General features: G+C 34.7%; 1 protein-coding gene across 3 annotated transcripts in view; it reads left to right on the forward strand.

Moving 5' to 3' along the window:
* PXDN (peroxidasin) overlaps positions 1 to 21,221 on the forward strand; it is an 86,923-nt gene extending 65,702 nt beyond the window's left edge. For 2 of the 3 annotated variants that reach the window (XM_035543069.2, XM_035543070.2), the window contains 7 exons: positions 221 to 1,724; positions 2,582 to 2,716; positions 5,905 to 6,113; positions 13,420 to 13,540; positions 16,099 to 16,231; positions 17,495 to 17,608; positions 18,273 to 21,221. In XM_035543069.2, coding sequence (XP_035398962.1) covers positions 221 to 1,724; positions 2,582 to 2,716; positions 5,905 to 6,113; positions 13,420 to 13,540; positions 16,099 to 16,231; positions 17,495 to 17,608; positions 18,273 to 18,395 — 2,339 coding nt within the window. In that variant the 3' untranslated portion in view covers positions 18,396 to 21,221. The remainder of the gene's footprint in view (positions 1 to 220; positions 1,725 to 2,581; positions 2,717 to 5,904; positions 6,114 to 13,419; positions 13,541 to 16,098; positions 16,232 to 17,494; positions 17,609 to 18,272) is intronic. The other variant, XR_004778107.1, reaches the window with a different exon arrangement.
* The last annotated feature ends 3,445 nt before the right edge of the window (positions 21,222 to 24,666 follow it).

Genomic DNA, 24,666 nt, shown 5'->3' on the forward strand with positions numbered 1-24,666 from the left:
AAAATCACCTCCTGACCTAATAGTAGTTGTTGCTCAAATGACCTAATGCTCTAATATATGTATGTGATTATTCTTTTTTTTTTTTTTTTCCTGAACAGTAAGGGTATTAATCATGTGGAAAATACAGTATTATAAAATAACTTTCCAAAGAAATGCATGGTCTTTGGGGACCATGAGTCTACAAATCTTTGATTTTCTTTCTTCTTTCTTCTGGTTTCAGGTTATCACTATAATGACCTTGTATCCCCACAGTACTTGAATTTGATAGCTAATCTCTCAGGCTGTACAGCCCATCGACGAGTGAACAATTGCTCAGATATGTGCTTTCACCAGAAGTACCGGACACATGATGGAACATGCAACAACCTGCAGCATCCCATGTGGGGCGCTTCTCTGACAGCCTTTGAACGTCTGTTAAAATCAGTCTATGAAAATGGATTTAATTTGCCTCGGGGAATCGAACCCAGGAGGCTCTCTAATGGATATGCACTCCCAATGCCTCGACTGGTTTCAACTACTCTGATTGGAACTGAAACTGTAACTCCTGATGACCAGTACACTCACATGCTCATGCAGTGGGGTCAGTTTCTTGATCACGACCTTGACCTCACCGTTGCTGCCCTAAGTGAGGCCAGGTTTTCAGATGGTCAGCATTGCAGTTCAGTTTGCACAAATGATCCTCCATGCTTTTCGATTATGATTCCACCAAATGATCCCAGAGTTAGAAACGGTGCACGCTGCATGTTTTTTGTACGCTCCAGTCCAGTTTGTGGAAGTGGCATGACATCTCTCTTGATGAATTCTGTGTACCCACGAGAACAGATCAACCAGCTGACTTCATATATTGATGCATCCAACGTGTATGGCAGTTCAGACCATGAAGCACTAGAAATCAGAGACTTGGCAAGTCAAAGGGGTCTTCTGAGACAGGGCATTGTACAAAGATCTGGCAAGCCCCTTCTTCCATTTGCTACTGGCCCACCAACAGAATGTATGAGGGATGAAAATGAGAGCCCAATTCCCTGCTTCTTAGCTGGTGATCAGCGTTCTAATGAACAGCTGGGTCTTACCAGTATCCACACCTTGTGGTTTAGAGAACACAACAGAATTGCCACAGAGCTACTGAAACTCAATCCACACTGGGATGGTGACACAATATATCATGAAACACGCAAAATTGTTGGTGCAGAAATGCAACACATAACATTTAGCCACTGGCTACCTAAGATCTTTGGAGAGGTAGGCATGAAGATGCTTGGCGAATATAAAGGTTATGATCCCAGTGTTAATTCTGGCATAACTAATGAGTTTGCAACTGCCGCTTTTAGGTTTGGTCACACACTCATTAATCCTTTTCTGTATCGACTGGACGAAAATTTTGAACCTATTCCACAAGGCCATCTACCTCTTCATAAGGCATTCTTCTCTCCATTTCGGATTGTAAATGAAGGAGGCATTGATCCACTTCTAAGGGGATTGTTTGGTGTTGCTGGTAAGATGCGTGTCCCATCACAATTACTCAATACAGAGTTAACAGAAAGACTCTTCTCCATGGCACGTACTGTGGCTTTAGATCTGGCAGCTATGAATATTCAGAGAGGCAGAGATCATGGAATTCCTCCCTACCATGATTTTAGAGTTTACTGTAATCTTTCTTCAGCTCAGACTTTTGAAGATCTGAAAAATGAAATTAAGAATCCTGAAATCAGGGAGAAACTTAGCAGGTGAGCCTGAGGTGAAGAAAAACAATCCATTATCTAAGTGTGTATGTGAAAATAGTAGCTAAATGTCTTATCTGGAAGAAAATATTTGTTAAGAAAATGGTAAAGAGATTTTTTTAAGAAACTTCCAACCGTATCAGGAAATAGATGTGGAAAATTCCCACATGCAGTTAATTACTCCACTTCTAGATCTCAGTGAACAATATGAAGTTGCATGCATTCATGAAGGTATTGATTTGAAACAATTGTTCTTATAACTGCTGCTAAATATGAATGTTATTTTAAGGTGAGGTCATATTTAATGCCAATCTCATGCAAAGATTTACATGCTCAGTTCCATCCATTCCATACTAAACAAGAACTAAACTAAGACAGGAATATAAATCACTCTATTTTCACTGTATTTTCATGTGTCCATCTTTCATCACAAGTAATCTGGTCTTCTTTAGAAGGATCAATGTCTGAAACTAAGCCTTCAGCTACCTTCCATCTCTTGCTTATCTACACAAAATAAAAGAGAATGAGTCTTTGGTAGTGTAAAAGGAAAAGTGTTCAGAGGGGCAGGAAAGAGAAGCTATTGAAAAGGAAAGTTATTAGGAATCAACAGAAATCTACTGGGAGAAGTGAAATTGTGGAGTAGACTTACAGTCCCCCATGCTATTACTCATGTACATGCAATGCACATTGCTGGATTTCTTGCAGTACACCACAGGTTCTTCACAAAAAATGTAGCACTACCACTGTCATTTTTTATTGTGTGTTATTCATATATTTTCCCCTTAGTTTTATTACTTACTGTTGTTTTGTTTTTGTAAATGAATAATATTTGATACTAAATCTTCATGTTATTCTTTTTATAGGTTGTATGGTTCCCCACTGAACATAGACCTATTTCCTGCTTTAATGGTAGAAGACTTAGTTCCAGGGAGCCGACTGGGGCCAACTTTGATGTGTCTGTTAAGCACCCAGTTCAGGCGCATTCGGGATGGAGACAGGTAAATTGAAATACCATGGAAACCAAAAGTAATTTTAAATAGAGGACGCTTAATAGTAGTTGCAATGTCTTGTTTCAAGATCAAACCACATTTCTTATTTTCATTGGAAAGGTGAAGAAATGAGGTTTAAAACTTTGTTACAATCTGTGATTAATTCATTTTTTAAATCTATTACTTTTTATGATGAATGTGTCTTACTGAGCTCCAAAAAACACCACAGCCAACATATGCTGATCAAGCACGGTTCTGGAAGCTAGAAGTTCATTCATGATTTTCCTGTTACCAGTTATTCAAGTCACTTAAGTTTCTGCAAAGTGGGTGTTACTTGTCTTTTATTAGTGTTTAATTATTTTATTTGCAGAGAAATTGGGATGGTTGAGACCCTTTCATCATCTCTGCTGCTAAGCTTAGGTTGAAAAAGTACTTTCTGTGTAGGTGACCACACCATACATTTCAATAGAAGCAGTCTGTGCACTTAAAGTGCATTAAAAGCAGACAGGTTGTCCCCAAGTACACAATTGAATAATTGTTCTTAAATTACTTTACATGCCAATTATGAACAGTTTCTCATTGTGAGTTTCTACAGTACCAGGAATAAAAATAAATGAATAATAAAAAAAAAAAAGATCATTGCTTTTGTTACAGCAGGCAGAACTCCTCTGGGTAGATTCGGCATACACATTTGGAATTTGAAAGTCAACATTTTCCTCATTTTGACATCATTTGTGACCTACAATCCTGTTTTTTACATGGCATGACAGTTGAAAGACTAGTACTGATTAGTTCTGTCCTAGCTGAAAAAGAAATAGAGGATGAATTAGGAAATTAGATGTGATTTACATTATCTAATATTATTTGCTTTATGTTAGTTATAGAATTGCTACTTAAGGTAGTATAAAGGCTTTTTTTATTTCTGTAGTCAATAGCAAAAGTCTTTTTGTATGCTTTTTTTTTTTGTAAAAACAACTTTCTTATATAAAATCTGTTTAAACATTAAGCTGTGAAACATAAAAATATCGTGCCTGGAGGCAGAGAGAGTAAAAGTAGAAATATATGTAGTATGTGCTCCAGATTGCTGATGACAAGTACCTATTTGTGTCACAACAGTATAATGATTTTGCTTTTTTGTGTGTCTGTGTGCATTTTTCCAGCAAAAAATTTCTCTCCCCTTCCCTGAAACAATATTTAGTAACTATAGGAAAACATTTAATATTTAGGAAATGGGACTCTGCTGTCCAAAGAATACAAATATTTTGAAGCAACCTGCCAGCAAATAGTAAAATATTATTAGACATAATGAAAGCATCTCTCACTTTGAAAAACCCTCACAATGGGCAGAGGATCAAAGCTGTCAGCACCATGCAAAACAAATGTGCCTGTGCAGGGAAAAGGAGTAATGTTTGAAGTGGGCCTAATTTCATGTCAAGATGGAGATTTCTTAATCTGTTTATCTGATCCTGGTGCTTGGAATTGCATTGGCTACTATCCAACACCTTATGAAAATGATACAATAAATTTCTGTAGTAAATTTAACAATCTCAGTTATCTTAATCTTAAAATATATGTAGATTAGCCATTCTCTTATCTTCTCAGCAATTATATATGTATATATATATATATATATTATATATATTATTATTATATATATATATATATATTATATATATTATATATATTATATATTATATATATATATATATATTTTACCCATAGGAAAGTTGTCTGGAAAAAGAAATCTATGGTAATCTAAAACTACCCTAAAAGAACCTTGAACCTGGTAGTCTAGATGATGTCTAAATCTACCCATTTTAGATGTCTGAAGGTATCCAAGACATTAAAATGGAACAAGAAAATATGTCAAAGATTTCGTTGACAAATTGGGCCCTTTCAGAGTTTCAGCCCAACACAAAGTGGGGTTGAAGTGACACCAAGCACTTACCTTTAGGCATCTGGATCACACCTTCAGATACATTCCATTATGTGCCCATTATGGCCAAAGAACCAAGGAGCATGGGCTCAGGCTGATGCAGACCCAAAGAGTTATGTATGGCATCACCTTAAACATTGTGTGTGTTTCTGGGCTCCACAATATAAAAAAGATGTTAAGATACTTGAAAGCATCCAGATGAGGTCAACAAAGCTGATAACAGGGCTGGAAGGCATGTCCTGTGAGGAGAGGCTGAGGACCCTGGGGTTGCCCAGTCTGGAGAAGAGGAGGCCGAGAGGTGGCCTTACTGCTCCTTGCAGCTCCCTGAGGAGGGGACGCACAGAGGGAGGTGCCGGTCTCTGCTCCCTGGTCACCGATGACAGGACATGAGGGAACGGCACAGAGCTGTGCCAGAGGAGGGTCAGACGGAGCATTAGGAAAAATTTCCTTACACTGAGGGTGGTCAAACATTGGAAAAGGCTTTCTAGAGAGGTGGCTGATGCCTCAGGCCTGTCAGTGTTCAACAGGCATTTGGACAATGCCCTCATTAATATGCTTTACCTTTTGGTTAGTCCTGAAGAAGTCAGACAGTGGACTAGATGATATTTGAAGGTCCCTTCCAACTGAACTATTCTTTTCTTTTTCTTTTCTTTTCTTTTCTTTTCTTTTCTTTTCTTTTCTTTTCTTTTCTTTTCTTTTCTTTTCTTTTCTTTTTTCTTTTCTTTTCCTTTCCTTCTCTTCTCTTCTCTTCTCTTCTCTTCTCTTCTCTTCTCTTCTCTTCTCTTCTCTTCTCTTCTCTTCTCTTTTCCTTTCCTTTCCTTTCCTTTCCTTTCCTTTCCTTTCCTTTCCTTTCCTTTCCTTTCCTTTCCTTTCCTTTCCTTTCCTTTCCTTTCCTTTCCTTTCCTTTCCTTTCCTTTCCTTTCCTTTCCTTTCCTTTCCTTTTTTCTTTTCTTTTCTTTTCTTTTCTTTTCTTTTCTTTTCTTTTCTTTTCTTTTCTTTTCTTTTCTTTTCTTTTCTTTTCTTTTCTTTTTTTCTCTTCTCTTCTCTTCTCTTCTCTTCTCTTCTCTTCTCTTCTCTTCTCTTCTCTTTTCTTTTCTTTTCTTTTCTTTTCTTTTCTTTTCTTTTCTTTTCTAATGTAAAGATATCTGGTAATGGGATCTATAGAATAATTAATTTAATTCTGAATACAGTATTGCAAAATCTGTGCATGTTTTGTATTTTTTTTTTCACTAGCAAACCTGTCTTTTCTGTGAGATTACAGGTTATGGTATGAGAACCCGGGTGTGTTCACGCCTGCTCAGCTCACTCAGATCAAGCAGACATCTCTTGCCAGAGTTTTGTGTGACAATGGTGACAACATAACCCGGGTACAACATGATGTCTTTAAGGTGGCTGAATTCCCACATGGATATAGTAGCTGTGAAGATATTCCTAAGCTGGATCTCAGGATGTGGCAAGATTGCTGTGAAGGTCAGTATACAGGTGGATTTTGGTGTATTAATGTATGCTTTGTTTGGTGTTTGTTCATTTTATTTTAAGAAGATATTTGATTCATGTTCACTTTTTGTTAAGATATATTGCATGGTTACAAACTCAGATTTGGAGCACATTACTATTTAACTTCCCAAGAGAAAAAAAAAAAAAAGAGTGAGGAAGATTCTTATTTACTGAAGTGTCCTCTTTAAGGAGTTGTCTATTCATCTGACATTCTACCAAGGGATGGATTCTCTCTTGTTGCTGATCAGCTTTCATGCTGAACAATCTCTTTGAGATAACCTTTTTATCTCCTGTAACTGCAAAGCCTTAAAGGAAAGAAGTGTAATAATGTTCCTTGCTTGTTAATAATGAAATAAGATACGAAACAGCTACCACCACCCTTGTTTAATGAGTGATCATTCATATATTAAATTACACATGGTAATCATAGATTTGAGCAGTGCATGTTGTAGATAAGTGCTTTCCCATCTTCCTCTTTTTGTGGACAAACATTCCTGTTCATTGCCACCTTCTTCAACAGTTAGGACAGTGGGAAAACTTTTTCTTCAGCAATAGGCGGAGTTTTCCCCAGAAACAGAGTTTACTTAGCACTGTTGTCATGTAGCAAAAGAAATTGAGAATCCCATGCTGCTTGGTAGCCAAAATATTGGCTTCTAACCCATGTTGCATACAGATTTTCAGAATGACCTCTCTTTAAGCATCGGCACATCAGATGTCACTGCATCTTTCACACAGTTAGAAGATCCCTTCCCAAGAGAATCTTCTGCATCACACAGATTTATGGAATGATTTGCAGTAGCATCAACAACAACATTCTTCAGAGGACAACGACATCTCTCTGTTGAGCTCTCCTTGACAGTATTATCTTCTCATGATGAAACTTACTTGTTATCTTCATGGCTGAAAAAGTAGATTCAGGAATTTCATAGAATATAATTATTTAGGTTGGAAAAGACCCTTAAGATCATTGAGTCCAACCATCAACCTAACAATACCAAGTTCACTGCTAAACCACATCTCTAAATGCCACATCTTTTAAGTACCTCCAGAGGTAGCAACTCCACCACCTTACTGGGCAGCCTGTTCTGATACCTAACCACCCTTTACATGAAGAAATTCTTCCTCATATCCAATCTAAACCTCCCCAGGTACAACTTGAGGCTGTTTTCCTCATATCATTTCTCACCTGAGAAAAGACTGACAACTTTGCCGCTTCTAACTCTTTTCAGGTAGTTGTAGAGAGCTATGAGGTCTCCACACAAGATCCTTTCTTCTGGAATAAACTAAGTTCCCTGAGCCCAGTTCCCTGATCTGCTCCTCATGTCTTGTTTTTTAGTCCCTTTACCAGCTTCATTGCTCTTCTTTGAATGCATTCCAGCAACTCAATATCTTTCTTGTAGTGAGTGAACCAAAACTAAACACAGTACTCAATGTGCAGTATCACAAGTGCCATATAGAAGGGGACAGTCACATCTCTAGTCCTTCTGACCACACTATTTCTGATGCAGACCAGAATGCTGTTGGCCTTCTTGGTCCCCTGGGCACACTGCTGGCTCTTGTTCAGCTGGCTGTTGAACAGCACCCCCAGGTCCTTTTCTGCCAGGCAGTATTCCAGCTGCCACTCTTCCTGAAGCCTATACCACTGCATGGGATTGTTATGACCCTTGTGCAACACTTGTAAGGAATTTTTCTGTGGAACTCTGCTCATCTAGAAATTACCATCAAACAAATTACTAACTGTAAAAAAAAAAAAAAAACTTGCTCTTATTAAAGAGGATAATGGTATTATCTGTTGATGATTATTAGTATCTTAAAATTTACTTAGTAAATCCTCACTTTCAATACCAGTAGCGTGTGGAAACACTGATGAGAGGTATCTGGATCTGAGATACTCTGATCTGAGATGTTCATCTTTTCTTCTGCTGATTGTTTTGGATTTACTGCTGCTGAATGAGCTAGTGAAATTCAGTGAAAAGATGTGCATGGATGAAGAACCAGTGGATTGTACTTCTGAGAAAGCAGTTACACTCTTTTAGTAGTGTCTGTTTAATTCCTTTGGAAAAAATGTAATTATCCTGAGGAACAGAGCGTCCGTTGGTGACACATCTCAGAATTTAAGAATTTTACAGTTTAACTGTAAAATGTAAACTGATGGAGGATGTCCCTTCAACCTAGTACAGACACAGTTACTAATGAAGAATTGTTCTATTATGTCTTTACCATGACAATAAACTCAAGTGTCATTAAAAGTGTAAAACAAACAAACAAACAAAAAGAGAGATTTACTGTTCGAAGATGTTGCACAGTTTAGCTTTTAAACTGATGATTGTCCAGTACTGTTTCTTTGAATTTATTACTATTGTTTGTTTATTTAGAAGAAAAAAAAAATAAACCATATTCATTTTCCACATTTAAAATACTACTCATTTTATAATTAAAATTCTTCTAGAGTTTACTGAGTTAAAAAGTAGAATACAGAACACTATATCATTGCACTTTATGTATGTTTAATAAGTGACCCATATGTTCAGCTGTTTTAGTTTGGTTAAAAAACACATCTGTTTTTGTTATCCTTCCTGTTTTGTTAAAGTCAAAATACTTTTCCACATGAAGAATAGAAGAACTTCTTAGTTACAAAAAGCTACTTCTTAGATTCTTGAGTAAAGCCAGTGTTTGTTTCTTATAAAGCAGAGCATTATTCCTTTTTATAATAACAATACCAGATTACCTTTACATTTCAGTTAACAAATCATACAACAGAATTACTAGTTTATGGTGTGGAAAAAAAAGCATGAATTCCACTGAAGTACACAAGACTTTCTTCTGGTTTCCTTCACTTTCTATCTTTCTTTATATTGTTGGAAATAGATCTATATGGTTGGAGACAGAAGTTACTGAAGAATTATTGCAGCTCTTTGTTTCAGCAAAGAGCATCCAAACTTCAGATTTTTCCAAAGAAGCACTTTTGGTGCTTTTTTTCAGGCTTAGCGCAAAAAGGACTTTTTAAAAAAGTACTCAGTATAGTTTCTGTGATTACTGTTACTGACTTTTTATTTCCACTTTTTTATCTCTTCCCTCAAAGATGAGCATATTATTCTGAACATGACAAATGTTTCTGAGATGAATTATGTGAAAAAAAAAGAAGTCTGGAGATTACGTGCAAACAGATAGTGGCTCAAATGGAAACATGGTTTTACTCCAAATATGTAAAGTAGAAATCTTTTCCATTGTGAGTCTTTAAAAGTTTTGCACAATTTTTATAAATCAAAATGAAAAATATCTTTAATCTTTTGTTTTATGTCAAATAATAACCCAGTAGGAAGTGATTCATTCAAGGCACAATTTATCCCCCTAAGCATAAACTGGTTTACGAAGACAATTTTCCTTAACAGTTTGTCAGTTAGCAACCAAAATATCTTCTGAATCAGATAATGTTCTTTTTGAATTAATTCTGGAAAACACTGTTATAGAAATTAGGATTAAACATATTTAAATCCCACTGGTTCAGACACATACTTCCTCTGAGTCCATTTATATGTGGTCTTCCAGTGGGATAGACCTAAATTTATGGATTCTTGCATTTTAAGACCAGACCACGAATTATGTCATAGTTTATGTTTGTATTGACCACATTAATCTCTTTAATTTAAGCATGGCTTTCAGAAAAGCATCAACTATTTGTTTTAACTATTGTGTTTTATTCCAAGCTACAGCTTGTCTGACTTTTACTTCTAGTATTATATCTTATTATGTTCTTATTATGCCCTTTTGTCTTCAATGAAAATACCAAGTAACACTGGGCTAGGCACTAAATGTTGTGGAAGACTTTACAAATTTCAAAATGTTAACAGCAGTCTCGGGGTGAGACTGCAGGTTCTTCTGCAACATTGAAAATTGTTTACCAAGAGATCTTCAAAATTTCAAAATGCAATTCATGCCTGGGCATGTTTTCTTTTCACACAGATCTTGGGGTTTGCTTTTGTCATATCTTATTTATATGTGTCTTCTATGGTTAAATGTATCTTCTTACATTTAAATGTACATTTAAAGACAGTGTCTATTAGCCTCAGAAAACTTCTAAGTATATCAGACTACTAAAACGAAGTTCCATGGTCTGAGATTTAAAGACCTTTTAAGACCATTTAAAAACCTTATTTTTTCTTTGAACTGAATTTTGTTTATTATAGTCCATCATATCTGCATGATAACACATTTTATTAAGAGAATCAATGTATATATATATATTAATATTTCATCCAAATCAATAAAATTATTTTTTCTGCGTATGTTGAGTAACATACAGTTCTACAGTTCTGTTCTCTGACAGTACTGCATCTTTGCTAGCAGGATTTTCATGCCAGTAGTTTCTGTAGCTAGTGAAAAGCAAGGGGAAGCAGTAGGCTGACATTTATTCGATTTAAACACTCCTGAACCCCAGAGGTAAGACCCCAGTCTCTTGAAGTCTACTGCAGGCAATAGAGAAAGAGGTGTTCCTACAGGACAGTTCAGGCTGCAATCTCCTTTTTACTTTGCCTTTGTCTATGTCCATTGACTGTAAAAGAAGCATTTGTAGGAAAGCATCTTAATGTAGGTGTCTCAGTGATTTGTAACAAAACAAGGCAGACTGAGTCTCTTTATTTGTGAACTGTTACTATCTTTCTCAGACACTCATACCATCACAGTCTTATGTGCAGATCAGTTCTTGGGGTCCCTTACTTTACAAATTTCTATTTAGTCCAAGTATTATCTGTCTGTCTGAATCCACCTTTTCTGACTGTTCTTTGTAGTCCAAAGATATGTGGTTTTAATCTGCATAACTTTCTAAATAGTCCTGTTTAATTTTTCTTCTGAGAAGATTGTATTTGCCTTGCCTTGTTTTTTTTTTTTTTGTTTTGTTTTGTTTTGTTTTTTTAAGAACCTAAGGCTCTCATTTATTTTCCTGTTCATTTTTTGTAAAGCAAATGAATTGGACGGGTTATAGCTAATTTGGGCAAATTTTAGGTAGACTGAAAAGAAAAGCAGAACTTTAGGCTGATTTTTAGGCTGATTTTTCTCAGTTGCCAGTACTGATAAGGTGTTAATATACATATGTAATACATATATATATATATATATATACATAAACTTCTTGTTTAAGTCTTTCTGAAAGCTAAAGCATTTTATCCTGCAACTCTCAGCAATAACAATTTTCTCCCTTACTCCTCTGAAACTGAAACCAAGAACTAGAGTTGTTCATTTGGCAAGTTGACACTTTTAAGTCCTTAAAAAGTACAGAAATGTCAGGTCTGGGTACACCTTCAGTTGCCCCTGAACATATGTTTCTCATATTTATCAGTGTAAGGTGCTAAAATCTTCCCAGGATTTTGGTGCTTTGATTGTAAACACCAGTTTAGGATTAGAAATAAAGAATAGGCCATTGTGCTTTTGTATCAAAGAAAAATCTAGAGAAGACCTTAGCAGCGATTAAAGAAAGGAGAATTTTTTTTTTTTTCAGAAATGACTTCCAAAAGAAGCTAAAATTTCTATGGCATTCAGGAAAATTTTAAGCAACAGATTGCTTTAAGAAAAAATTTCTTCTGACCAAAACTAGTTCTTTCTCCAGTGACCCTTCAGAGTGACCCTTTTCTCATCACACTAAATATAGAAGTATCTAGGGGTAATCAAAAATGTCTTCATGGCAAGTATCTTACAGACACAGCAGTCTGTTCCCATCTGAAAGAGCTTAGTTTCTGAGTGAGCAGCAAGACGTTTATGTGAGAAGCAGCAGAACACACAAGAAGAATGAACAATATGTTGGCAGCCAATATCATGTAGTTCTTTAGTGCTGCATTTATTATAGGAGGAAGGGAATAAATTTAATCAAGGAGGGAACAAGCTGCAAGGAAGGAAAATGGAAGGAGAACTGAGTGGATAAACTGTTCAAGAATGATTTGCAGGTACTGCTTTCGAATTGAAAATTAATCAGGGCTTTTTTTGTCGGTCTTACTTTTTCCCCGTCTTCATTAATATCAAACCATGAACAAACTTTTTTTTTTTTTTTAAAGTAACAGATGAGAAGTCTTACTTAAATAGAAGTCAAAAACAATAAAAATAGTCCAAGATACATATTTTCATATAAGCACAGAGCAACCAATATATTATTTGTTTAATTTACATGGGACAAGAACTTTACATTCGTTTTTCATGTTGCTCAGTTCAACAGTGTTTTGAGACTCTTTCTTGACTTGAAACTTGTGTGTGCAATGATTTGTGTTAATACTTTTAAGTATTTGGTGTAGGTATTGCTAAATTCCAAAAGAATATTTGCTAAGATGTTACTGCCTTTTTGAATAAACTTGTTCTGCTGCATGTTAAGAGAAACATCAGAGAAAATATCTTCTTCCCCTATTCAGTTGCCTTCATTGCTCATTCTGCTAATACCAGACTTAACTGGGATAATATATCCTGTTATTCAGCTTTCCATTCTGTTATGTTAGCAGACTCTTTGCTTGTAATAGTTGAATACGCTGTTGGTTTGTGCAACACCCTGGCCCATGATGACTTTTTGTTTTTAAAGCTTCTGCAAACAGAAATAAGAAAACTTCTATTTTCTAATTCTCTCCTCTCCAAAGTGCTGTTCCATTTTTTTTATGGGAATCCTTTCAAATACTCAGTGTTTTTGGAAGGCTAAATAATAACTGGAAAGACATACTTCATCCTGTGAAGTCATCCTCTTTGGATCTTAGGAGAAAATTTCTGTTATAATTGTTCTCAGGCTTGAGACTTCTACTCTACCAAATAAAGTGTTTTAGTTCTTAGTGACTGGTGATACCTTCGAATCTCTTAACTTTGTACATAGTGCAAATGTTCTCCAGGGTTTAATTAAATATTCTCTTTCAAATGCCAAATATAACAAACCTGGAATAGATGAGAAAGCAACAGGCTGTTTTTTCTATTATTGTTTTCCTCCATATGTAACTATCTCATTCCAAAAGAAGAAAATAATTAAAAGCCAAGAGAGTGGAAATTTTGGATATGAAAAGGATGGTTAAAGTAGCAGTGATATATTTGAGAAAAAAAAAATATAAAAAATTGCTTTGTTTCATAGCAAAAAAACTGGTCTGTGGATAATAAAATTTTCTACCTCCAGCTGACTTAAGTATTACATCCCTCAGAGATATTCAGTTGCCTTCAATCTGATTCCATAGGGATATACCTTTGCCAATTCAGAAGATACTGTGAAAATATATTAACTGGTGATAATATGGCTTGTAATGTTTAATTTCTTGCTTAATTTCAGACTGTAGAACTAGAGGACAGTTTAATGCATTTTCATATCACTTTCGGGGAAGACGTTCTCTTGACTACAGCTTTCAAGAGGACAAGCCCTTGAAGAAAATGAAAATGTCCAAAACAGTAAGGTGAGGGTTTTTTTTTTGTTTGTCTTGTTTTGTTTTGTTTTTAAAGTAAGAGAAAGCATTTGTTTTCAAAATGGAATGAAACTGAGGGATTTCTTTGCAAGTGCATACCGCTTTTTTTCCAGTCTCTGCTTTCTTCAGTTTATCATTGATGTATTTCATTCTGACACTTCTGCATAGCCACTAACAGTAAATCAGTTTCTTTTCAAGCTCAAAATTGTGTAAGTCTCTTTGTGTGTGACACAGTATAGTTCTTCTTCCTATGCTTTACAGGAAAAACAGCCAGTAGTAAAGTGTAATTTGGGGGATTTGGAATCCCACAGCCCTGCTGTGCCTGCAGGAACCAAACTAAATTGCTTCCTTTTCTGCTCAGAGCTGCCAGGTCCTCCTGTAGAAGTAAGAGGAAACCAAGTGTTGATAACACTAACATAAAAATTTATTATGATAGTAGAGATTGCTTCTAGTACCTCAAAGCAGGAGTGGAGGGCAGGGGTGCTGCAGAGACACAATGCTGTTTATAACTCTATAGTCCTCAAAATACTCTAGCAAGGAAGTAAACCACAGTGTCACAAATGATCTACATAGTGTCCCTACAGTCTCCAAGGAACCAAAAGTTATCTTTGAATTAGTGTGATGAAATGAGTTCTGCTTGGACACTTTATAAAGAATATAAATGGAGATACTTCACTCTCTTATTTAACTGAACATTCTTCATTGTTTCCATATATATGTGTTCTTTTAGCAAATAAAATTATCTGCTTGACTGAGAAGAACATTGGTTCATATTCAGCCAGTCTACCCACTCAAGGCAAGAAAATTATCTGGACAGATATTTAGAAAGTTATGTTTATTTCAGCAGTTTCAAATATTCAAGTGAATGTACTGAAGATACACCAGCATTATATTTCTTCTAATTGGTAGGAAGCTGTCCTAAAGAAACAAAGCCTTTAGATGTTAAGGGTAAAAGGTTTCTAATCTTAAACAAGAAAAGGCAGTAGCTAAGTCTAAGCTTACTTAGAGACAATAGAAAAAGAAAAGAAAGGGTCATTGGAAGAAACCCTTGAATGAGGATATTTCATGTGGCTATGCAAGTGAACAGTTAGAAGCCATTGAATTTACAAATTAAAGTAATTCATTTTTTAAAGAAATTAGTCTCATAATTATAAAGCTGCAGAAGGGTTAAATTGCATAAAAATGTAAGCAAGAAAATATAAACATGTGTCTGAGAAACAGCTTGTTTTTGTTAACATGCTGTTAACTTTTTCAGAAATGAAGCTCAAAGATCTACAACAGTTAAAGTACTGATTAGGACTACAAAACTGTAAATTTACAATACTTTATTTAAAGCATATATAAAGCTAGAGCAACAACATTTTTTTAACATTCTTGTCAATTCTTATGCTCATTGTATTTAAATTACATTTCTGGTGAGATCTTTTTTTCTTTTTTCCTCATTTTCAATAACATAAGCAGGTGGAGAAGATTAAACATTTAGTTACAAAATAGCAGCTGGTTTACTCGAATTTTGGCATGTTATGTTGTTTTGAGTTCTTTTTCTTTAATTTAGATGAAAAACTATGTGAAACTAAATAGCTTGAACACCTGCCAATAAGTGCAGTTTTAATTTATACAGGAAGATAAATCATATATAGAAAAGAGTACTTTGCCTGTTCATTCTTTGGGTATCCCTTAGCTCTGGGGAAGACATGCTAACAGAATAGGAATGCTTGTATGGACTCAGAGATCTTAATGTAATAAATGTAATTAGTGTTTTCCTGGTTTTGAATACATTCATTTTTTAAGTCTTGCCAAATAATATATTATATATTACAGACAGTTACTTTCATAACTGTATACATTTTTCCCATCAACAGACTGAATCGAGTAACACAAGTTAGTGTTGTATGACACTTACCAGGAAAGTGCTAGAAAGTGCTGTAGTCAGAGTACTCTAGACTTTGTCTATGATAAACAGCATTCATTTCAAACGTTAATTAAATTGGACACAGGAATGTGTCTATATCTAAAAGCACTTTTTCTCATTTGTTTATGAAAACCAACTTCTTTTTAAAGAGACATTTCTTTAAATACATTGTTTGCTAATGAGTAAATAGAGGAGAAAACTATGAATCTTAATGTGAAAGGTGAATTTCATGTTTTGAAGTAACACTTTTTAAAGCTCTTTCAGTTTAGTCTGCTTTCCTATTTAAGGCTCAAGAGATTCCAGGGCTCTTTTCCCAATGATTTTAAGGTGATGCTCTACAGTGTCACAGATGACAACTTCGTGTTTCCCCATGCATTGTATACATACATTATTCTTCTCAGCAGAAGAAATTCACTGTCACTAGTGACCTCAACAGTAATCCATAACTCACCTGACCTGAGGCTGTCTTCAGCACTGGTGGGTCTGGTGTACTGTTGTGGCTCACTGGTGTTCAGTGTGGCCAACTGCCTACACTTGTTGGTTCCTCTTCTTTACATTTGTGCTAAGTGTTCTAAAATATCTAGACAAATAGAAATGAGCTAGGTGAATATCCTGACATGGCATCAATTTCTTGCAGTTCTATGAAACAGAGTAAATATTTTCGTAATGCCACCTCAGCATCTGATGAAAATGCAAACATGCCCATAGTGAATGACTTCAAAGAATTTGTTTTGGAAATGCAAAAAACTATTTCAAGCCTCAGAAACCAGGTAAGGTGCTATACTGAATAGTTTCTAATTCTAGATTTAATTTATAATGTTCTCCTAACATCACTTGTCTTATGTTTTTAATATTTAGACATCCACTGCAGCCAAAAACCACCACATAGTATCTCAAACAAAACACAACACAGAACATGGTGTGTTATTATTCTTTATTTCTATATTCTTCTGAAATCATATTAAAATATTCTTTGATCTGTTCTATAGATCTTTTTGACTTTTGAACCTGAAGCTTTCTGTAACCATTGTATTCTAAACATGAGATTAGTCTTGCTCTAAAAATTTGTCTGTGTAGTTGAAAAAAATCTTTTTTTCTTATCTGAAATGCACAGAATCTAAGTAAAACTATGATTGAAATGTGGAGTCGATACGAAATCATATGCCAGATTGCCATGAACATAGTTAAAATATAGATCACTTACTTTTACGATGCAGCATAGCCTCCTTATTCAGAATAATTCAGACATAATGACTCAGTATCAAAATAATATCAGAACTTGGTTTCAAAAATGTATACTGTATAGGACAAATAAATCCAAAATAGGCCAAAGATTTTGCCTAGAAAATTAAGTTCCAGCTTTTCAATGTTATTTATAAATATACATCGTGTATTTATTTACATAGCAGATTGCTTCCATCTTTGATGGCATTATTTAATCATTGTTACACTCATCATCAATGAGCGCTCTGACAGTGGAAATGCTTTGGTAGGCCAAGTTAAGTCTTACTACATTTCAGTCTGTTTTTCTGTCCTTTTTGGATGTCAAAAAGACCAAGGGATTTTTAAAGATGGTTCCTTTACTGTTCCTAAGTGGCACACAACCGGCAAGCTATACTAATCATATAACCCCTATTTTTCATCATTAAGAAAAAAAAAATACAGTCAAAGATCCAAGATAACTTTTTTAATTAAGGTTATGTTTTTTTTTAACCTCCTTTTCATTCAGACATTTTGGAAAGTTTATATTTGCCTTAGTTTGCCTATATTTGCCTTATATATATAGATGTAGTTTGCTTGTCTTTGTATGTTCAAGATGTATATTCCAATGGTAGGAAAGATGTATCCTTTGTTAGTTTTCCTTTGAAAGGCTGTTTACATATTCATTACACATTTCCAGTTTTTTAGCATTATGCAAACTAGATAGTCAGAAGAAAAACCTATCATGGATGGCATAGCATAAGAGAGAAGACAGAATAATTTGCACAAATAAAAACTTTGCTTTTATTCAATTTTTTTTTTAATACTTATAGATAAAAAAACTTGAATCACGCCTCAGTAAAACCGATTGCACTGATGAAAAGGGTAAATCATATTCCAGCAACGAAACCTGGAAAAGGGACCCTTGTACTGTGTGTGAATGCAAAGTAAGTATGTGGAAATCCATTTTGAGATAGAAATCATATTTGATTCTGTTTCTAAATCAGTATTTCCAGTTTTGTGTTTGGTAATTACTGGGTAATAGTTTCTAACTCTCTTTTATGGATCTTCAGTTATTTGGTGCAAAAAGAGATTCTGTTCACATATCCCTGCCCATGACAATGTTTTTTAATCCACCTCTTGTTTACATTTATTATATTTCCATTTTTATGGATGGTACTGACAAAATTAGCTACAAAATTAATTGTACTTCTTGAAAAAGTCTATTAAAATCCTTGAAAATCAATAAAAGCATATCTAGCTTATTGCTAAATTTTCATTTTCTTTTATTATGGTAGCATTTTTAAAAATGTAGTCAAAGAAATATGGGGGTACTTGGCATCCCAGTTTCATGCCTGAATGTTAAATAAGATGACATACTGTTCAGGTATAATACAGAATGTATTATAAGGCATAATAAGAAGGTATAATACAAAGAGCCTTCTCAATATCAATTGATACTGAAATAAACTATGTGAAGGTTTTTTTAGTAACCAAGATCTTAGAGAGGATGAATTAAAACACATGCTTCAATAATGGGAAAAAGGTATTTCTTGTTTGGAAAATGTAGCTAAATATGGTCTGGTTTCGTTCCTTGTTTTCCTGACACAGGTTGGTCAGATTACCTGTTTTGTGGAGTCATGCCCGCCAGCTGACTGTGAAGCTCCTGTGAAGATTAAAGGAGATTGTTGTCCAGTCTGCTTAAAAGAAAATATTAATAAAAAGAAGCCTTAAGTCTTCTTTTTTTTTTAGATTTTAGGGTGCATACTCTTCAGATCGTATCAATGCCTGCTGATGGCAAAAACAGGTAACTACAGGCTTAAAACAGCAAGAAATCAAGATTACAACATTCTAATGGTGCTGTAACAGTATAACATAATATATCATTGTATTTTCTGCCCATAAAGGTAATCACAATGCAAAAAATAATGAAAGGGAAACTAGCAAACAGGTCAAAGTTAATTGTGTGTTAAGCTTCTCAGGTTAGACAAACTAAAAACTGGTGCTACTTTAAGAGAACACTGTCAGGTAGTTTTAGGTATCCAAAATGACTGGGCTTCAGACTTAGGCTAAAATGAACACTTTTTTTCCCCATCTATGATTAGTAATGTTGAAAGTTCCATTTTCAGTTCCAGTCTGACTTGAAATTTAGCTCTTTATTATTACTTAGTAAATGACAGGAAAACAAAAGGTCACTCACTGTGCCCAAACCAATGCAATAGAGGACCAGTTTCTACAAACCACATATGCTTGGAAATGCTGTTGAATCACACTATCGCTTCTACGTATGGACCACCAAGAAAGTAAAGAAAAACAGTGCACCTTTCAACATCCTCTTGTTAATTCACTGAGCAAAATTATTCAATATTTTCAAACTAGAAAGGCTGGAATTACTAGGGAAACATGAGTAAATGTAATTGGAAGATAGAAAAAGCAATTGAATGTATATTGCAGGTATAATTGACAGTGTTCCTCATTTTAGGAAAACACACATGGCACAGTAGCATTTGATCTTAACATGAACATAATCTTTTTTTGTCAAAACATATGTAATTGCTTGGCAACTTATTTTTGTTTCATCTATTTTAAATCATTGTAACATGACCATCCAGTCCAGTTTTTAAGCATGCTTCTCTTAATCTCAGATCAGCTCACATATATGTATGGCCCTGTTTTGAGAATGTGAAACCACGTCACATGCCATTTTATATACAAAGATACCTACTGATTTACTGTGCATATTGTCAATAGACATATGTTCCTGATTATATTGTGGCACTGTTTGTTGGAAAAAAAAAAAATCTAAATCAAACATCATGATTAATTGTGGATTGACTACTTTTTCTGACAAGGTATTTGATTTTTTTTTGTTGTTGTTCAATTTCATCTAATGCATATATATTTTTACCTCGTATTTTTATCATTCATGTTAAAAATGGTCTGCCAATGGACTTTAGTTCCCATTTAATAAATGTTTAACATAACAGAGTATATGTCTACACTAGCATTTCAAAGTTGTATACTTTTTAGAATACAAACTGCATATTTTTGACCAGGAATTATATATTATATTCAGTGAAGGACAACTATCATACCTCATTTTACAGTTTTTTGTTTGTTTGTTTGTTTTTTGTTTATTCAGAATTGATTCTCTCCCTAATTACTTAATATTTTAGAATTTATGGCTCTGTCCTTAATTCCCAAGTTAGGATTAACAAGAACCAAGCTCTTCTTTAGTTTTTCACTGACTTCTGAATTTGTTGTTCAAATTGAGGGAGCAGAGATCTGTAATCAAAGAACTCCGCACAAAATTTAACATTCTCATCTTAAACATTTCAGATTATGCAAACAAACTGAATACTTAATTATTGCATGGTAAATCAAATACCTGTCTAATAACTAACCTCGCACAACAAAATAAGTTCCACTATTATATTTTGGCACATAATTTCTCTGATTACTAACATTCATAATTTCAAGTTTGATAATCAGATACCATGACACACATTCAAACTTTGGTGTATCTTTAAAGCTTGCTACAGAAAATCATTTCATACTATAGTAAGAGCAATATGTACATGTGAGTGGTGTGTTAAAGATGTGTGGTAGAAGGTACACGGAACTGCAATTTATATTTTTAAGAATATTTTAATTGATTTTATATTCAGTGTTTTGACATGTAATTTTCTATTTTAATACTTTCAGAAATTGTGTGTGGCGAGCATGTTTGAGTATCATATGGTTTCTAGAGGCTGTCATTCCTGTATTTCTTTGATACTCTGGTATTTTGTTGACTTTTGCTGAGAGTCCAAACCACATGTCTCGTCCTGTAAGTCCAACTCAGATGGAACTCCCATTGACCTATAGCAGGAATTCCTCAAAGAGGAAGGATTGCGGAGCTGAACCAAATATAATTTAACTGTCTAAACAGATATATAAATCAGTAATACATCCAGCTGGTTACTACTTACATTCTTTTATTCCAATTTTATATTAAATAAACTTTCTCAAAATTTCCACTTATTGGAGAAAAGAGTTTCCATTTATACATTATAAAATAGTAACATATATCCGATTGTTCATTTTCTTCAGCCTCCAGAATAAAGCGGGAGGTTTTCTTCGATGTTCACTGTTTATTCATATGGTATATAAAATGGGCTTAGGAGTCTGGATATGCTTAAATAAGTGTAATTTTGAGTTATTTTCCGCTGATTTCCATCTGATTATAAACCATTCAGGAAAAACAAGTCTTTATGCACAGTTTAAAGTGTAATCAGTAATGGATTGTGCTTGTTTTATTGTCATGTCTGCAGAATCAGCATTAATTTTAACATTTCTGAAACAGTGGCCAATGGCTAGATGACCATTTCCTCAGTATCCACTGTGAGAATATTGCTGTAATATGTTGCAAATTTTACATATTTATTTTCTTTTTTTAATGTTACCTAAAACAAAGTCTTTGTTGTTTTTATTTTAATCAGTAAATTTACCAAAGAACTGTTTGCACTGTATAATGAATGCTTTTCAGTTAAAATAAAATGGGCCACATTTCCAAGTAAACACGATTTCTTCTTGATAGATATATTGTTTAGATTAATTGCTGAAGATTCCAGTATGAAGATTTTATTCAGAGAACTATACCACTTCTCTTATGCAGGGTAGTCACAATGCCATTTCCGAGAACTAAAGAATGAGCTAATGAATTATGTAGATAGATTCTTTAACATTATGACATATCTATTCACTGTTCTAATCTAGGTGATGGGAAAAAATACATGTAGGGTCACAAAAGAATATTTAAATGCACTCATTTCTTAGTATAAGTTTATTTAAAAATGTTCTTAGTGTTGGACATTTTTGCCAAAAAAATTGGCCGAGAGGTGAAATATCTCTTGATGGAAATGACATAATACTTGCATACAGCCTGGTCTTACACAGTTTCTTTACTTTCCTTGGCTCTTCAGATAGATCCAGTCCTGAACTGCCTTGCCATGCATTTGATTCAACATTTGTTCTTTATTGACATCATTCCACAAGTACAGTAATACAGGTTCATGGAATCCCTTGTCTGTAGTTGACTACTTCTAGACTTCTGAGACTGTAGACAATGTATGAAGAAGTCCCACCTTGTATCTGCTCCATTCTGTGCCTTTTTATGTTTTGCTCTGAAACAAAGCAAACAGGACTGTCACCTTCCTGGTGATAATCCAAGGAAAGCAATGACAGAGCAAGATTAGGATGCTGAGAGGGTAAAGACAGTCATGAAACACATGTACTTGGTGCAGCTCTGAAACTAGTCTCCTGTACAAGAGATTATTCTTTTTAGTCATTAGAATAAAACTCTTGATCTGCTACTGATATATTTTGAGAAAGATTCAGAGATTTGAAATACTCTGAGTAAATTCACTTTATTCCCTTTGGTTGAATTCACCTAAGAATCATTTGGTTGCAGTATGATTAAAGTTTTCATTACAGGGAATGACCTCCCATACTCAGTAACTTTGTTTTGTAAAATAATATTCTGCTGCCATAGTGCAAGTTGTTATATGATCAAAAATCTTTTTCCTTCTGTTTTCTTTTTGATCCCCCTGTAGCATTTGCCAAATCAGTAATCTTCACAGTGAGAGTTCTAGACATTCAGGGGCTGTTCCTTGGCTTTGCATTGGCAATTAAAACGAGGTATCAAAAGCTGGTATATTTGAGTAGTTTTATCAAAACTTACACATTATTGTATTGTACTTTTCTGGAAATAGATTAAGCATTGTGCATATACAGTATAGTACAATTAGAAAATTACCATCAGGAAGAAAGACTACTGCTTTCTCATGGTCTCTCTCATCTACAATGTGGGGTTCAGCTTAGTATATTTCTGAATTCACTACACTGATTTTTATTATGTACAAGAAAAATGAGACCTGGTATGTGACAAAAAGCTTGTTAGATGGAGTATGTGAACAACAAATAACAGTATGACCATATACACATATCTCTAACACTGAAAGATTGTGAGTTTGTGTTAGGTTTCCAGTGGAAAGCAACAATGTTATACATAATAAAACTAACGAGAAACAGTAAATTAGTAAACATGTTACTAGATTTTAGATTACTAGCTACTAATATTGTTGTAATCAGCTTTGCATTATGATGTACCTAAAGAGGAGATTGTACTGAGTCATGAAAAGGCAGCACTGTTGTCTGCTAATACCATATTTTAAAGCAGACAACCTAGCAATATTAAGCTTTTATTTTACAATTATCCTGGCTGCCTAGTTTCATGCTATGGTTGCTTTTCTTTCCTTTTTTACTCTTAGCCTGCTGTGACATAGCAAAGAAACCTCTCCACCTCCAACGTAGTTTTCCTTCTGTTTTCTGCCCAACATATTTGCTATCCACCCTCAGTGTTATAAATGGTCCTTTCACTCTGCTTTACCATTCCAGCCCCGTAACAGACAGAGCTGAGTACAGATCAGATGTAAGTTACAAGAGAATCTCAACAGCTGTGTTTAGCAGAAAAACTATGAACTGAGTATCTCTGTTTACACTCAGAGATGGAACAGAACAGAATCTCCTGTGATAAAGGAATAAACCTAATTGTTGCATTCAGTAAAGATGTTTGTATCTGTTTGATGCCTCCCTCAGTAATACAACTTTACAATCCCACAAGTCACGTGCTTTAAAAATGTTGCTGTGTTGCCAAAATAAATCGCATTACCTACTAATATCTTTATGAGATGTTGTCTGCTGTTAACCTGGCTCACAGCCATTCCTAGGATAAGCCCAGTAAGCACTTCTTGTCTCTTTTTATAGAGAGTAGCATGAAAAAATACCCTGAGGGACAAAAAAAAAAAAAAATCAGAAATAGTCCCAAGAAAGGAAGAGGAACTATTGCTTTGTTCTGGTGGGGAGAAAAATAAAATAAAATAAATCAGCTAGTACTCTTAATTTTTTCAGGCAGAATCTGACAGTTCATTAAGAATATAGGAATATATTAAATATATCAAAGTAGCACTTATGCTAGATTGCAATAGAGTCCCCAAGTAATGGGAATCAATTTGGCCATTTATTTGACCAAATATCAGAGTGGTAATAGGGATGGTTTTCAGTCCCCCACCACAAAGCATTGCCTCTCTTTCATTGAAGAACACCATTTCTTTTTTCTACCCCATACTTTTACAACTAAGGGACTTAAAGAAGAACTCAATACAGCAAGGCCAAAAAGTTTATTCTGGCAAATCACCAGCCCAGCCCCTCAGAATGGCAGGTCTTAGCTGGTGAATTAGGACTTGGTTACAGGCCTGAATGGATTGCTCTGGAGAAGGATTCAGAGCCAGACAGTCAGAAACATTAGACAAAGGGGTATACTGGGGTTCCTGTCCTTTTCCTGTACTTGGGCACCAGATTCAGCATGGTCCATTATGAATTTCCATGATTTGGATTTCAAAGTTCCCAGGAACTCTTGAGAAAAGATACTGAGCACAGCACTTGCTCTTTCCTAAATCACTTTTACTGTAGAAAGCAATCACCTTGCTACAAATAGGAGGCAAATGTGACAGCTTTCATAATATGGGGAACAATTCCAGTTACTTTCCAGTTACTGAAGGAATACTCAAGTTATTTTAATCAAGGGTTTTCACTCCCTCTGGATGAAATTCAGTTATTTTGGAAATTATGCTTTTATCTAAAGCATCAAATGCTGTTAACAGAAAATGATAAGCTTTTTTTTAGTTGTCGTTTTTATTTTATTTTATTTTACTTTATATTTTATTTTCATTATGCTTTGTAGGAAGGGCCTTCTTGTATGCAGTGAAACAGATTGGAGACATTGTAGGAATGGAATAAATGTTTTCTTTCAGCTGACCTGGCTCGACATGGTTGCATATAGCCTTATTTGTTGCCAGGCTATTCTCTTCTAGGGAGGGTATTTAAAGATTGCCATGGGATTACTTGGATTTTCTTTTATATCAACAATCAATTCAAGCAATAACAAACAATAGCTGCCTTGAGG

Source organism: Cygnus atratus, chromosome 3 (assembly GCF_013377495.2).
Source record: "Cygnus atratus isolate AKBS03 ecotype Queensland, Australia chromosome 3, CAtr_DNAZoo_HiC_assembly, whole genome shotgun sequence".
NCBI lineage: Eukaryota > Metazoa > Chordata > Aves > Anseriformes > Anatidae > Cygnus > Cygnus atratus.